General features: G+C 35.9%; 1 protein-coding gene across 2 annotated transcripts in view; it reads left to right on the forward strand.

Moving 5' to 3' along the window:
- The window catches only part of LOC136850570 (DE-cadherin-like), a 78,542-nt gene that overhangs the window by 22,244 nt on the left and 38,798 nt on the right, over window positions 1-17,500 (forward strand). For both annotated transcript variants that reach the window (XM_067124196.1, XM_067124197.1), the window contains one exon: window positions 4,284-4,454. In XM_067124196.1, the coding sequence (XP_066980297.1) occupies window positions 4,284-4,454 (171 nt within the window). The remainder of the gene's footprint in view (window positions 1-4,283; window positions 4,455-17,500) is intronic.

Genomic DNA, 17,500 nt, shown 5'->3' on the forward strand with positions numbered 1-17,500 from the left:
ATGTATATATATATATATATATATATATATATATATATATATATATATATATATATATATATATATATATATATATATATATATATATATATATATATATATATATATATTACTAATATATATATATATATATATATATATATATATATATATATATATCTATATATATATATATATATATATATATATATATATATATATATATATATATATATATATATATATATATATATATATATATATATATATATATATATATGTGTAATATTACTAACAGGACCTCGTTGAAACTGTATGGTATCTAGCGGAGTTATTTGTTCAAAAATATTACAAGAAATTACAAGCTTTCCAAGACTAACGGTCCTCATTGACAAGTATCCGGATACTCGACAGTGAGGAATGTTAGTCCTGGAAAGCTTGCATTTTATTTCATTTTTTTTTAGTAAATAACACCGCTAGATACCATCCAGTTTCAATGAGGTCCTGTTAGTAATTGTATTAATGCACAGAACAATTGTGTAAGTGATAAAGTTAATATGTATATGTTCATATATATATATATATATATATATATATATATATATATATATATATATATATATATATATATATATATATATATATATATATATATATATATATATATATATATATATATATATATATACACATATACATATATATATATATATATATATATATAAATATACACTATATTATGATTACGATTTCCTCCAGCTCTCCATCAATAAAAGTATATCATAAATGAAAAGCCTCATATTTTCTGTTGTTTTTCAGTTCTAGTTATGTTAGAAAGAATTAATAGTGCATTTCCCATAAAAACATAATGAATAGCAAGACATTTTTCTCTCAAAATATATATACATATATATACCTTTATATATATACATACAAATATATATGTATATAAATATTTATATATATATATATATATATATATATATATATATATATATATATATATATATATATATATATATATATATATATATATATATATATATATATATATATATATATATACATACATACATACATACATACATACATACATACATATATATATACATATATATATGTATATATATAAAGGTATACAGTATGCATATGTTTATGTATTTTGGGAGAAAAATGTCTTGCTATTCATTATGTTTTTATGGGAAATACACTATTAATTCTTTCTAACATAAACCAAATATCGAAAACAGCAGAAAATATGAGGCTTTTCGTTTATGATATACTTTTATTGATGGAAAGCTGGAGGAAATCGTAATCATAATATAGTCGCGTTAGTCTTGTTTAAAGTCATCTATTTTTTGTAATGTTTTTTTTTTCTCTTTTGTTATTGGCATTTTCCTCTTTTACTCTTCTGTGGATGATTATGATCCTTCTTTTGCCCTGAGTGCTGAGGTGTTCATTCATTTAACTTTTTTGGCAACTCAGTTCTATTTGATATTTCGTGACCCTTTCTTGCGACGGATATCCTAGTTAGTTTTCTGTTCAAGAAAACTATTGAGATGGCTGTTTGTCTGTCCGTCCGCGCTTTTTCTGTCCGCCCTCAGATCTCAAAAACTACTGACGCCAGAAGGCTGCAAACTGCTATGTTGATCATCCACCCTCCAGTCGTCAAACATGCCAAATTGCAGCCCTCTAGCCTCAGTAGTTATTATTCTATTTGAGGTTAAATTTAGCCATGATTGCGCGTCTGGCACTGCTATAGGTGCCAACAGCACAGGCCACCACCTGGCCGTGGCTGAGAGTTTCATGGGCCGCGGCTGAGAGTAATTGGGCCGTGGCTGAGAGTTTCATACAGCATTATACGCTGTACAGAAAGCTCGATTTACTTTTTTCATGAATCTGCAATTCTAGATGCTGAATATTAATTGTTGGATCGTCACTACTGTTCAGTAATCACTATTGTCGTGTAAGAGAACAAGCGAAGATGAGATGTTTATTGCCCTACAAAAAATTCTCCCAGTACTTTAACTAATCATTTATTTACATTTTTATCTTTTTATTTATTATTTTTTTAATTTATTTCTTTTTCTTTTCCAATGGCCGATCTCTTCTCTCGATATTTCCTGTCACCTTCTATTACTTCTTTAAATGAACCCCATATTCTTCGGAAGCTTGAATTTTAAGTTAGTGGCCCCTGTGGGCTTGTTCGATACGAATAGGGATTTAACTTCTGAATAATAATAATAATAATAATAATAATAATAATAATAATAATAATAATAATAATAATAATAATAATAATAATAATAATAATAATAATAATAATACTTAAATTAACAGAATGCCCGTCTAGTGTTTGAGAGGTCTTCTTTCGAAATAATAATAATAATAATAATAATAATAATAATAATAATAATAATAATAATAATAATAATAATAATAATAATAGAATTTACTTGTCTAAAGTGTATTTTTACACTCAAAAAAGTCTATTTTTGTTCCGTGCTTAACTCTGCAATTGAATTTTCTTAATCTCTACTAAATTCTCGTATTGTGTTCAAGATCCCAGTTTTATTGTCTGCCCGAATGCCCAAATCTCCTTTACTAACAGTCTTGCATTTCTGGGAGTCATATATTGTATTGTGTTTATTATAAGAAGGTTGACATTGTTGATGATGAGTAGATGACATAACGGAAAGGTAAAGAATTATTACAGTAACGATGTTATTATTATTATTATTATTATTATTATTATTATTATTATTATTATTATTATTATTATTATTATTATTATTATTATTATTATTATTATTATTATTATTTAGAAGATGAACCCATATTCATATAGAACTAGTCTACAAGGGACACTGACTCGAAACTCAAGGCTTTCAAAGAATATGGTGTTCATTCGAAAGAAGTTACAGAAAATAAGAAATACACAAAGAGATCTGTTAGAAAGAGTAAAGATATAAATTAATGAATTAATTGAGAAATAGACAAAAGTATAAATTATTTGTTAAAATACAAGCACTGAAGGAAATGTTTGTTCTCTCAGGCATCTAAAACTCGCAGCAGTTAGTATAGCAATTCGAAGAAAACTGTAATTCAAAAGAGTAATTAGAATATATCTCTTATCTTGACCCGATTATCATATTTTCAATTTTGGGTGACAAAAGCTGAAAGTGGGACGGTTAATCTGAAAATGTAATTGGTATTTTAACTGCCAATTTACAGCACTATCAAAGTGAGTTCAATGGAAATCCATATATTGCACCGACATAAATTTCGTTTACCCTCTCGGATGGAAATTATCAATGAATCCTTTGCACGGGTGAACCGGAAAGTAAACAATATATTTTTAATGAATCCCTTTTCTTTGATTGTATAAATTTATAGTATTACAAGATGACTGCTCATTTGACAGCTTATATTCTAACATATTTTTGTAAACGACAAGAATTTGCTACGATTGGAATTATCAGAGAATCTCTTTTATTGATGTGAACCTAAAAATAAAAAGAAATAAAAACATTTGTGATGAACCCTTATCTTTGATGGTACTGGTTTATAGTATTACAAGTTGATTGCTCATTTGACTATTTATATTCTAAAGTGCTTTTGGAAACTACAAGGACTTGGCACGATCCGTTTTTACTGAAAGATAATTGTAAAGCCCCTACGGAATAAAATCAAATAAATCTTCCTAGGTGGGACTGAAACCAGTTTAGGTTCGAAGACGGGGATATACTAAGTGCACGTAAAGTGGGAATGTTTATAGTTGTTTTAAAGTGTAAATCATGATGAATCAATTTTTCTTTTTAATTATCGCCTTATTGGCAACACGTAGGCTTGTTTTGTCCATAAGATCTCTTTTGGAGTTCTGTGAGATTCCATATCCATAAGAATGTGATACTGTACCTTTTGTGTTTTTGATGGTGTCTGTTAAAGTATTATTAGTATTATTATTAAAATAGTTTTACCAGACCACTGAGCTGATTATCAATTCTCACAAGGATCGCTCGAAGGATTTGTTTTTATTTATATCTTTTTTATCTTGTCAGTTAAATTACAATTTTTCAAAAACACTTCATAACTGGATTAATTTCAAGTGTTGACGTTTCTGGCAAAATTCCACTTATCGAGTTATTTCCAGAACTTGATGTTCGCTGCTGATTGTACTTAGGACACTCACACAACAAATGTCTAATTGTGTTGAGTAAGATTTTCTTTATGTTTCCCCTTTGCTGTGACTGCTATCACAACGTTTTATCTCCTCCTCTTCCTCCATCTGCTTCAAATTCCAGAACGACCGAAACTCTCGTTTGGAAAAGAAGCTCCAAGTGAGCATTCTGGACGTCAACGACAACGCTCCGCTTCTGCAGCAGTTCGATGGTTCTGTCTTGGAGAACGTTGACAGTATGCTCATCACGACGATCCAGGCTCACGATAAGGACGTCTCTCCTCAGTTTAGACAGGTGAGGATCGGTAGGCTATCATCATTAAACATTAGTATGAATTCTCTCTCTCTCTCTCTCTCTCTCTCTCTCTCTCTCTCTCTCTCTCTCTCTCTCTCTCTCTCTCAGCCCAGTTTAAACAGGTAAGGCGATGTAGGTTATCATCATTAAACATTAGTATGAATTCTTTCAATCTCTCTCACTCTCAACTCAGTTTAGACAGTTTAGGATCTATAGGTTACCATTCTCTCTCTCTCTCTCTCTCTCTCTCTCTCTCTCTCTCTCTCTCTCTCTCTCTCTCTCTCTCTCTTCTCTCTCTTCCCAGTTTTATAGGTGATACTCAGTATGTTAACCACCAGTAAACATTAATACTCTCTCTCTCTCTCTCTCTCTCTCTCTCTCTCTCTCTCTCTCTCTCTCTCTCTCTCTCTTCTCAGTTTAGACAGGTGATACTCAGTATGTTAACCACCATTAAACATTAATACGCATTATCTCTCTCACTCTCTCTCTCAGTTAAATATCAATTCCCAGGTAGTTTCCAGCTAAAAGACTTTTATCCCTAACACGTGTTCTGTTATGAGGTTGAGATAATTAGTGGGGCAGATAAGAGTAATTTTTTAGAAGAATCGTGCAAATGATGATACAAGCATCAAATTTGGCACAATTGTTCTCCAAGGGATACTAATCAAATCTGCCCGATTGGCCAATTCAAAATCCAAAATGGCGGTAATTTTTTAAGATGGCCGTCCAAATAACCACCCGAAGTTGATGTTTTGCTCAGAAATATTTGTAGTTGTCCGAATTGCAAGATCTAAGTGTGGATTCCTATGTTTTTAAGCCTGCTGATGTACTGTATATTTTCTAGTTTATAACATGGTTAAGGCACTGTATTAAAGGAGTGATTGTCGGGCACTATCAATGCACATTGGTGACATCACTGCTGTGAAACTCAGCATGGGGTTCAGTATCAGCTAAGTAGGAAATTTATGTTGGCATCATACTGCAGCAACCTACTATTATCACAAATGCTGCCTAATCAACCCCAAATCAGTTAGGCAAACGCACCTGAATGGACAGGAGTGCCAGCGTGGGAGAGCTGAACCAACGATAATGGTTTTAGTTATCTGGATGGTGTACAGATCGCACGGGACTTATGACAGTGGATGAACGATCGGACTAGGTGTATGGCACAGTGCAAGAACCTAGTTGTATCCCATACAGGAAAGTGCCTATTGTATATTACAGGACATAAGAGGCCTTTTATACTATTACATGTACAGGGTGGTAAAAGGATAAACCCTCGACCCTGAACGTCATCGTAATCATGGATGAGAACTCTACTGGACGTTCATGGAAAACAGACTGGACCAAGTGTTGCCTATGTCAGGAGGTTAAGAAAGAAGATCTAAAATCTCCCCAGGCCAATCCTGCCAGAAGAAGGGATGATGGATATACGAACCTTGCAAAGAATATTCCTCTGTTTCACTCACTTATTGCGCTATGAATCAAACTAGACCCTGCAAGACTTCACGAAGGTTCTGGGATAGAGGAAAAGTTGAGAAAAAATAAGGCACAATATCATGAGAGTTGCAGGCTTCTGTTCAACAACACAAAGTTACACTAGCTGAAAAAAGAGCAAGTCATGTAGGTAGTAGTGATGAGGGCAGTAGAAGAAAGATTCCATGAAAGCTCCAAGAAAATAAAACAAAAGAATGCTTCTGCAAAACTGAAGGAGGGGAGCTTAGAGAAGCAATGGCAATGCAAGTGAATATGAGAATAAATGAATGTGCCAAAACACTCAGTGATACAAAACTTCTCGCCAAACTAAGTGCAGGAGATGTCATAGCCCAAGAAGTGAAATATCACCCTGGCTGTTTGGTGGCATTGTATAACGGAGAACGGGCATACCTAAAGGTGGGGGAGCAAGAAAAGCGCAGGAACACTGGAAGGATGCATATCCAATTGCTTTCTCTGAACTAGTCACCTACATCTGCGAGATGAAAAATGCCAGTGAGAGGCCACCAATTTTCAAGCTTGCTGATTTGACCAAGCTTTACAAGCAGAGGCTGGAACAGCTTGGTGTTGACTCGCCTGATGTTCATCCTACTCTAGTCAAGGATCAGCTGCTTTTGCACATTCCACAGCTGCAAGCTAATCGCCAAGGACGAGAAGTTCTGTTGGCTGTTGAAACTGATGTAGGTTCAATCCTATCAGAAGCATCCCGTTATGGTGAAGCGATCCATCTAGCAAAAGCCGCTGGGATAATAAGACAAGACATGCTCCATCAGAAATCGAATTTCAGCAGCTATTTTCATGACAAAGACTTAGAACAGACTGTGCCACTATCACTGCTTCAGTTTGTATGCATGATCGAACATGGTGCAGACATCAAGTCCCAACTCCATCATGGAGCATCAAAATCAGACTTTGCTATATCACAACTTCTACAGTACAACTGCTTCGCCAAATACAAGGAAGGAACGGATGTCCACAGGCATTCCAAGGACCGGGAGCCACATTTTGCAGTCTACATGGGCCTGTATGTGTTTGCCAAGACGAGGAAGAGACAGATAATTGAAATGCTCCATGAGAATGGGCTCAGCATTTCTTATGACCGAGTCCTAGAAATCTCAGCACAGTTAGGGGAAGCAGTTGTTGCACAGGATGTGGAAGATGGAGTAATCTGTCCCCCAGTCTTGAGAAAGAATTTGTTCACAACTGGAGCAGTTGACAACACAGATCATAATCCGACTGCAACCACAGCTGAAACATCTTTACATGGTACAAGTGTGTTCATTTTCCAGCATCCAAACACAGGAAATCCTGGTGATGAACGTGAGCCACTCAAACTAGATATAGAGTCAAAAATGAAAGTTAAAAGATGTGTGAAGCAGAAATGGCAAGCACAGCCATTGTCACAAAAGGAGAGGATGCCATTAGCAACACAGTGAAGTCTCTGGATGCTGTGTCCCCATGTTGTCACGAAGAAGCTGACAGTCAAATATTTGTTCATGCTGGGGATGCAACGACTGACGGGAGCAAGTCTGTACTCATCAAGGCTAATGACACAGATGTGCTAGTCATAGCAATATCTGTACAGCCATCCTTCCAGAAACTAGGTCTTCAGGAAATGTGGATTGCCTTTGGCCAAGGAGCCCATATGCAATGGATTCCAGTCCATGAGGTAGTTTCTGCAATTGGGCTTGAGATAGCTAGAGGGATCCCCTACTTTCACGCATTCACTGGATGTGACATTGTGTCTGCCTTCCGTGGGAAAGCGAAGAAATCTACATGGCAGACTTGGAATGTATTTGATGATATTACTGAAACATTCATCAGTCTCAGCCAGCATCCAACATTGATTTGTGATCTTGACATGCAGAGGTTGGAAAGATTCATTGTCCTCATGTACGACAGATCAAGCGCAGCCCCTGTTGAGGACAAAGCAAGACTAGATCTGTTTGCCCGCAGGCAGAGGCTGTACAGCTCAATTCTACCAACACATGCAGCCCTCAGAGAACGTGCAAAGCGTGCAGCCTACCAGGCTTGGATCATCTGGGGCCAAGCAACCCACTGTAATCCACAAATGAGCAGTCCAGCTGAATCGGGGTGGACACAGAAAGGAGAAGCATGGCAGATACATTGGACAACACTACCACCGATTGCAGCAAGCTGTCAAGAATTGACAAAGTGCTCCTGTAAGAAGGTTTGCAAAGGAAGATGCAAGTGCTCTCAGGCAGAGCTTCCCTGCACATCACTCTGCAGCTGCATATGTGAACAGTAGCAGATCGAGAAACAGCAGCACGGTATGCATAACTTTGAAAATGTACTAGCTGGGACAAAACTCATGTGAAGAAAGACAAACATCTTGGTGGTCATCTTGAGAAATATGTCTCAGATTGCTTTTTAAACAGGAAAATATAAATTAGTTCAGCAGGGTTCAAAACATAGGAATCCACTCTTAGATCAAATCAGACAACTACAAATATTTCAAAGCAAAACATCTACTTCGTGTGGTTATTTTGGCTGCCATCTTGAAAATGGCCGCCATCTTGGATTTTCAACTGGCCAATCGGGCAGATTTGATTGGTATACCTTAGAGGACACTTGTGCCAAACTTGATGCTTGTATCATCAATTGCACGATTTTTCTGTTATCTGCCCCGCTAAATGAGGTCACATACCGGAACTGTGCCTGTCCTTGAATTCTTGATGTTAGACCAAAGTTAGAATGCTTTATATTATTATTATATTTTCCATTTGTAACGTGAATATTTCAAGATTACTAACTCCTCTTGGTCTGTGTTTGGGGATAGTCCAAATATCTCCACCAGTCAAACAGAGAATAAAGTCTAATCGTAGCTATTGTTAGGTAAATAATGAATGGTACTGGTAACGAATGCTTTTATTCCATATGCATGTGAGTGTGTTATCATAGAACCAGAGTTAAAATGTTAAACATCATTATTTTCCATTTGCAAGATCAGTATTTGAAGGTTACTAACTCTTGTCCAGTGTTAAGAATTAGCCCAAATGTCTCCATCAGTCAAATAGAGAATAAAGTGTGCTCTTAGCAGTTCCTTAAAAATTGAAAGGTATTTCTGGCGAATGCTTGAATATGCTTCAATGCAATGTGCCTGTGTGCGTGTTTCATAAACTAAAGACAGGATGTTTTATATTATCATTTTGCATTTGCAGTGTGAATATTTCATGATTACTAACTCTTCAATTACGTCTAATAATCAGATAGAAAATAAATTCTACTCTTAGCAGTTACCTAAAAAATGAAAAGTATTTATGGTGGAAGCTTCTATTTTCTATGCATGTGCGTGTGTGTGTTTGTGTCACCTGCAAGTCACCTTCCCTGATAGATGGTAGATGTTGCTCAGGAAATTACAGGGACAGATTTAGACGCATCACCGAAGATTTAAATACTGATAATTATTTTATTAGGTCCCATGTATGTCTTTTGTCTTTTACGTTATTGTAATTAAATGAGGAGACTGTCTACATGATTTAGACTTTCTGGGTTACTGAGTCATAGATTTCCTCTTATTTTGATTTAGCTGCAGCCACAAAGGGTTTAAGAATTACTAATCAAATGAAGTGAACCCAATTTCACTTGCATCGACTACCTTGACTAGCTTTTATATATATACAAACACACTCAGACACGCATATATATATATATATATATATATATATATATATATATATATATATATATATATATATATATATATATATATATATATAATATATAAAACATAAAAGAGAAACGGAAACACTGGAGTGCTGCGAGGCCTGTCAACACTAGCATACTGAAGAAATATAAAAGTATGTTTACGAAGAAAGCTCATATAAATGACAGGTGGGGATTATAAAGGAAACATATGTACCTGGAATCCAACACAATTGAAGAATTAGTAGAACTGCCAAAACAGGATTAAATATTTAAGAGGTTTTTACAAAGGATTAGGATCAACCGGTCAGGAGCAGGGACAGGACAATTAAAAGATTATACAGGTTCGTGACTGACCACCTAAAAATTTTTAGTACAACACAATAATTCTCTTTTTTTTTGTAAACAATAATAACTTTTTGCAAGATGAACATTTTTACAAATAAAAAATTATATTAAACATACGGATATATAAAAAATATATATCAAGTAGCTAACTTGTAATTAAGTCAGTGATTTTATCTTTTAGGTCATTCTTGAACATTTTTCTAATACAGGGGTCCAAATATTACATGCCAGGGCTAAGATTAAAATTACAACTGGAAGTAAGCTGGATAATAGCGGACTCCAATAGATTTCTTGAAGAGAAATCTTTCGATCTGGCAATCACTGAACTTTCAGTCCAAATTATCCTGTGAGAGTTTTCACTTAAATGAATGAATATAACATTGGATGCTTGTCCAGTTTTGACTGAATGCTTATGTTGCTTAATACGTACATCTAAATCTTTGCTAGATTGGCCAATATAAAAAGAGGGGCAATCCAAACATGGAATTTTATATATTATGATGTTGTTTTCTTTAGGGCTGTTTTTGATTAACATTCTTTTGAGAGTGTTATTATAAGAAAAAACGAAGTTTACATTAAAAGGTTTTAACAATGATTTTATGTTTTCTTTCTTCATGTTACTTTCACTATATACATACACACACACACACACACACACACACACATATATATATATATATATATATATATATATATATATATATATATATATATATATATATATATATATATTTATATATATATATATATATATATATATATATATATATATATTTATATATATATATATATATATATATATATATATATATATATATATATATATATAGATATATATAATATATATATATAAAATTTTGCAACAGTCTCTTTTTCCATATGCTTTTATTCGACCGAAACACAACCCTGAGAATAGATATTTACATAAGTTAACAATTCGTACAAATATTTGTAAAATTTCATTTCGTTTTTATGCAATCACTCAGTAAGCCGGATGAATTGACAAAGCAATTGTTGCGTTACATTTTCTTCGGCCTACCTTCAGCTGTTTACAGATCGTCCAGTCTGTTTCCGTAATGTTGGTAAATCACAGCTCCTGCTATTTAGGAAATTGTCAGTAAAATGAAACTTTCCACCCAAGATGTGACCAAGGCTAACTGTATAAAAGCCAAGTGCTGTTCCTTTAAGAAATTATACAGTTAACTACCATAAGTAAATGGCTGGGATATAAGTAGCTGTTAACTATATACAATTTAATAAGCGACTTTTTTAATTGTAGCACCTCTTAGGCACTTCTGCGATCTTGACTGCTCATATGCTATACATTCCCACCCGCTTTAGTTGACGATGCCCTCAACGCACTTCTCGTTTCTTACCTATGCAAGAAATACCCGCGAATACGGTAAACTCGTCACTGACTATCAACAGAAGTTTCTTATTTATTTGCAGGGGAAGAAAAATATGCTTAACACTTTTCTCTCTTTTGTTTGAACCTTTAAGACCTCCTTAACCTAGCTGGTTGTATATCATTCCCTACAATGGTGGGCGTTTGTTCAGTCTCAACATCAGTTGTTTGTGAATAGCCAGTACCAAACCTCTTCAGAACCTCTTCCATTTTTGGCATTGACACTTCATCCTCTGACTGATCATCCACGTCCTCATTTTCCAGAACCTTTTCCATATGAGGTACTGTGAATTCTTCGTCCGACTGTTTATCCTCTTCGTTTATCCTTTTATCATCTTCTGTTATACTGATAGGCCTAACATTAGATCTATGTATAACCTTACTTTCATACCCAACAGGCCTAATTTTGAACAGACCACATCTTTCATCCAGCACCTCGATAACCCATTCATCCCCTTTATATTTATCCTGCAATTTAGCTCTCCCTATATTTTGATTTTCTTTAAGGAGTATTTTCTGTCCCACTTTCAAGTCATTCGTTGTCGAGTTCTCTAGTATTCGTTTTGCCTTGCATTTCCAATTCCTATCTGTATTGCTTCGAGCCATTTGCCAAGTCTCCTCCTGGATCTGCCATTGATGGTCTAGCCAAGCTAACTCTGGTGCCTCCATGTCTAACGAATGAGTCTGCTTTTTCCAAACATCTACTGGTAATTTAGGCTCACGACCGAACATCAAATGAAAAGGAGAGTATCCCGTTACTGAATGGGGTGTCGCATTATAGACAAATATTAAGCTCTGAATATAACGAGGCCATTTCCTTTTCTTTTCTTCACTCAGGGTTCTTAATAAACCAAAAATAGTTCTGTTAAATCTTTCCACCATTCCATTCCATTCTTATGAATGCTAAATTTCTTGCAAATTTCCTTGACCACGGTACTTTCAAAATTCTTCCCTGGTTGCTATGCAACGTATCAGGAACTCCAAATTTGTAAAATATGTCCTCTATCAATAATTTTGCGACCGTCAAAGCTTTTTGATTCTTAGTTGGAAAAGTCCACACAAATTTGCTAAAATGATCAATGACAACTAAAATGTGCTCCATTCCACAACTCGACTTTTCGACAGAGCAAAAATCCAATGCAAGCAGTTCAAGTGGTGATATTTACGGGTAAAGTCTTTGAAACTGGCGTTTCGGGCTTGGTCATTAAGCAAATCTTACATTTCATTATGTAATCACGGATGAAACCTCTCATTCCTGGCCAGAAAACTCTGCTCTCCAATAATTTCCAAGTTCTTTCAACACCCTGGTGGCCAAACGAATCATGTATTTCATGCAGACATCTGACACGCAGGTCCACCGGTAATGCCACCCTGTATCGATACTTTCCTACGGAATCATCATCAACTTTGTATAGAACACCATCAATTAACTGTAAATTTTCTCTCTCTTTTTTCCATTGTTTTATCTCCTCCAAAATTGAAGGTTCCTCAACGTCCTCCGTCCTCCCTTCCAAGTATTTCCTTAATGATCCAATAACTGGGCAGGACTTTTGTTTGTTTTCTAGATCCTGCCACTCTAACCAAGTCCTTAGCTCTATAGCTCTAATAACTCCATCATATTCGTGAGGTTCTAACCATTCATCTCCTACGCCCTCCGTTCCAACTTCATCCCTAGTCTGTCGAGACAGTATGTCAGAACGGCTATTTTCTCTCCCAGGTTTAAATCTGATTTCTAAATTGAACATTTCCAAATCAGCAACCCACCTTTGCTCTGTACTATCAAGCTTCGCTGAGGATAAGTGACTCAGAGGACCATTGTCAGTAAACACAAGGCATTTTGCTCCTATCAAATAATTCTTAAATTTGTCAACCACAGCCCATTTTAGCGAGCACAGTTCAAGCTTTCTAGAACTATAGTTTCTCATATTTAACTCGTGGGTTTTTAGTAACCTGCTCACAAATGCAACTGGGTGTAAATCCTTCCCACTGTATTGCGACAACACAGCACCTAGCCCATCGAAACTAGCATCAATTTCTAACACGAACTCTTTCCCAAACACAACACCTTGCAACACATGGGCTTTCGTTAATGCAGATTTTAGGTTTACAAATGACTCTTCTTCATCTTCTCCCCACTTCCCTACAACTTTTTCTGATGATTTGACCCTTGTTCCACTTAAAAGTCTATTCAATGGTTTGGCAATTTGTGCAAAGTTCTTTACAAAGCGTCGATAAAAAGTGCAAAATCCTAGAAATTTTCGTACATCTTTTACCTTTTCGTGTCTTTTCCATTCACTGATGGCTTTAATTTTCTCTGGATCTGGACTTATTCCCTCCTTACTTACTATATATCCTAAATATCTCACTGATGTTTGCAGAAAAAAACACTTAGAGGGTTTTAACTTTATGCCATACAAGCGTACCCTTTCCAATAGCTGCTTAACTCTCCCAAAATGTTCTTCTATGGTTTTAGAAAACAAAATCAGGTCATCTAAATAAATTATCAAAAACTCAAAACTAAAATCCCCTAGGATATTTTCCATGCACCTTTGGAACGTGGCCGGGCTATTTGTCAACCCCATAGGGCACCTACGATATTGAAAATGACCCCAAGGGACGGAAAAGGTTGTCTTTGGCCTGTCTTCCTCTTTCAGCAATATCTGGTGATAACCTTGAGCTAAATCAGAAGTTGAAAAGAATTTGGCACCTTCCAATGCATCCATAGTCTCTTGAATCCTGGGCAACGGAAAGGCATCTTTTATGATTTTCTTATTTAGTTGTCTGTAATCAATGCATAGTCTAAGACCGCCGCCTCGTTTCCTAACTAGAACTATTGGAGCAGCATATGGGCTTTTGCTCTCTTCTGTTACGCCCCTCTCTTTTAAATCTTGTAATAACAATTTAGTTTCAGGAATTACAGTAGAGCTGGTGCTATTCGTCTGTAAGGCAATTTAACAGGTGTCTCATCAGATAATCTTATTTCATTTTCCCACCCTCTTATTAATCCTAGATCAGAATCATCAGTCTCAAAACAGTCTCTATTTTCGTAAATGAGTTTGTCCAATTCTTCAAGCTCAGGTTCTGCTAGTTCATTTTCATTCACCTTTATGCCCAATCTCTCCCTAAATTCCCGTCCACTTTCCTTTGATGAGTAATTACACTCTGAAGAATTTTTGAATTTTTTGTTCTCTGCTACAGCTAAATCCACTTTTGCTATTTTTGATAGTTTTTCAATTACTATATCAGTGTCTAACCAGTTAGCGACACTTATATACCCTACACCCCATTCACACACAGTAAATCCTGGTATCACCTTCAATCCTGGCTGTAACCTATTTATTTCTTCATTCTCAATGTCTTCTATCGCTATATATTCTTTAGGTACATTCTTTAGTTTCTCTACAAAAATTTTGACCATTTTCTTACTCAATTTTGGCACCCTCCTATTCTGCTGGTCGATGGTCGAAACATACCGCATATCCTAAATCCTCTGATAACCATAACCTTAAATTATGCTCAACCATTCGCATACAGCAATCCAAACTGCTCTCCACTTCACTAAACTCACCAGTTTGCTTACGTTCTGAACCCAAAACTCTATTCACACCCCATTTCTCAAAGACAGTTGTTCGAACATTCATACCTAACAAACAGTCTTGTTTAGTTGTTTTCCCTAATCCCGAAATTCCGTCTTCAGATTCTTTTTTATAAAACACGCAATTTTTAATCACTAATCCATTGACGCAAATGTCAGTAACAACGTGCCCAACAATACCTATTTCATCTCCATTCATATCGAATATAGTTGCAACATCTTTCCTTAACTCGACCAGTTGTTTCAGATGTTTTTCAAACCAATTTCTTGACAGCAGACAGGAATTCGCACCCGAATCAACAAGCCCAACAACGCTTTTTCCCATTATCTCTACTTCTAGTTTTAAAGTCTCACCTCTCCATTTAATTTGCGAGACATTACTTTGCGTATCAATATGTCCTGGGCTTTTGGGCTGTACAGTACAACTCCCAACGGGAGTTTCTTCACGTTCCACATTTTGAACAAAACTTGCAACAGTGTTACTAACAAGCCGGACGTTCTTTTCTTTAACGCCCGGCCTTACATGTTTCCCTGCTTTGAACCAGTTCCTTCGTTTTCTAATGCCCTTATCACCTCGTATTATTTCTCCTGGACTAACATCTACTTGCAATATGCCCAACTTTCCCACAGAGCCAACATACATTCGACATTGTTACTTCTTCCCCTTGATGTAAAATTCGACCTTCATCCCTCTCAGCTCCACCAGCGTTACTTGTATTACCACCTTTACCTAATTTGATAGTTCCTGTATAATCTACTGGTTGCTAATTCCACAATTCTGAGATATATGCCCAGATTTCCCACATTTCCAGGACTTTCCCTTAAAGGTATTCTGAAAAACTTTATTCCTATTGATCATCTTTTGTTATACAACGGTTCCTCATTCAACTTCTCTAAATTTAATTTCAACCGATTTCGTGCAAATCTCGCAGCTTCCTCTAGGTCGAGAATTCTTCCTTCATCCATTCTTTGTTTTAATTCGCAGCTTCATCTATCCCCTGCTTAGCGCTCCACAGTTCCCTACGCTTTTCAAATTCATCAGGTTCATGGGCATAGGCGTCTTTTAACTTCGTCTCCAGTTCAACGAGACTGCACGGTTTTGACATCTGAATTCTCGTTAAAGCAGGTTCAGCTAAATTATCCATTGCAAACAGCACCGCCTTTTCACCTGTCAGATCTAGCTGTTCAGCACAATATCTTGCCCTCTTTACTCAATTCTTTATTGTATGTCTGTTGCAATTCCGACCTGATAATATGCTCAGTTTAGGAACCTCACGAAAAATCTGGACACGAATCTCCTCATGTTCCTCATTAATATTACCATTCCTTTCGGATAACCTACCTTCTTTATTCCTAATCTTCGCATACTGATTCCTTAATCTCTCTACATCTTCCTCCAACACCCGAAATTTTTCCCTCAAAGTGGAATCAACATCATACAATGCCTCGGTAACTTTTTCTTCATCAAGTGATTCGGCCGCTTTCCCATTCCTCCTACCTACAATCTTAATAACATAATCCAGTCTATATTCCTGTTTTTTCAACATCTGACGCAACTTAACTTGGTTACTCTTTAAAACCGTAATCAGTTCACTTATCCGACCTGTTACCATGACTTTTTCCTCCTGCATACTATCGTATAATCTGCAAACACTCTCTATTTCCCGCTGGTTATCTATGACCCTCTCTTCTAACTTATTAATCCTTTGCAATAAAAACTGATTATTATTTGCTTTTACACGAGAAGTTTTAGTCATATCTGCTATATCCCCTGCATCAGAAAGTCCACAATCCAAATCTTCTCTATATACCGCAGCTCGAATTTTACCTTTCTTTAACCCTTTCCCTAAATTGCCATTGAACTGAAACAGTGGCCTATCGTTCTTCTTCCCTGTCACATAACTAAGCACTTCAAGACTTTCGTCATCCCATGACTCCCTTTCACTTAAATCCAACCAATACCAATGAATTTTCACACTCATTTTTCCTGTTGCAGTCAAAATTCACCATAATAGTACCAAAGAGGCCTACCTTCCAGTCAGTGAGTTACAAACTTCCCAATTCTTCTGGCCTCTTCGGATGATGTCCTTGTAGATTGTCCGTGCTGTTTTCAATCTTCTGAAAAGTGAATCTTCCACTCCTGCTGGGCCCTCCGGGTTGTGTTCTTCCAGAGCATCCGTGGTGACTTCAGTCTCTGCTACCAAATGTTGCGCTTGAGGGCAATCAACAATCTCTTTTCCATATGCTTTTATTCAACCGAAACACAACCCTGAGAATAGATATTTACATAAATTAACAATTCGTACAAATATTTGTAAAATTTCATTTCGTTTTTATGCAATCACTCAGTAAGCCGGATGAACTGACAAAGCAATTGTTGCATTACATTTTCTTCGGCCTACCTTCAGCTGTTTACAGATCGTCCAGTCTGTTTCCGTAATGTTGGTAAATCACAGCTCCTGCTATTTAGGAAATTGTCAGTAAAATGAAACTTTCCACCCAAGATGTGACCAAGGCTAACTGTATAAAAGCCAAGTG

This window comes from Macrobrachium rosenbergii, chromosome 22 (assembly GCF_040412425.1).
Source record: "Macrobrachium rosenbergii isolate ZJJX-2024 chromosome 22, ASM4041242v1, whole genome shotgun sequence".
NCBI lineage: Eukaryota > Metazoa > Arthropoda > Malacostraca > Decapoda > Palaemonidae > Macrobrachium > Macrobrachium rosenbergii.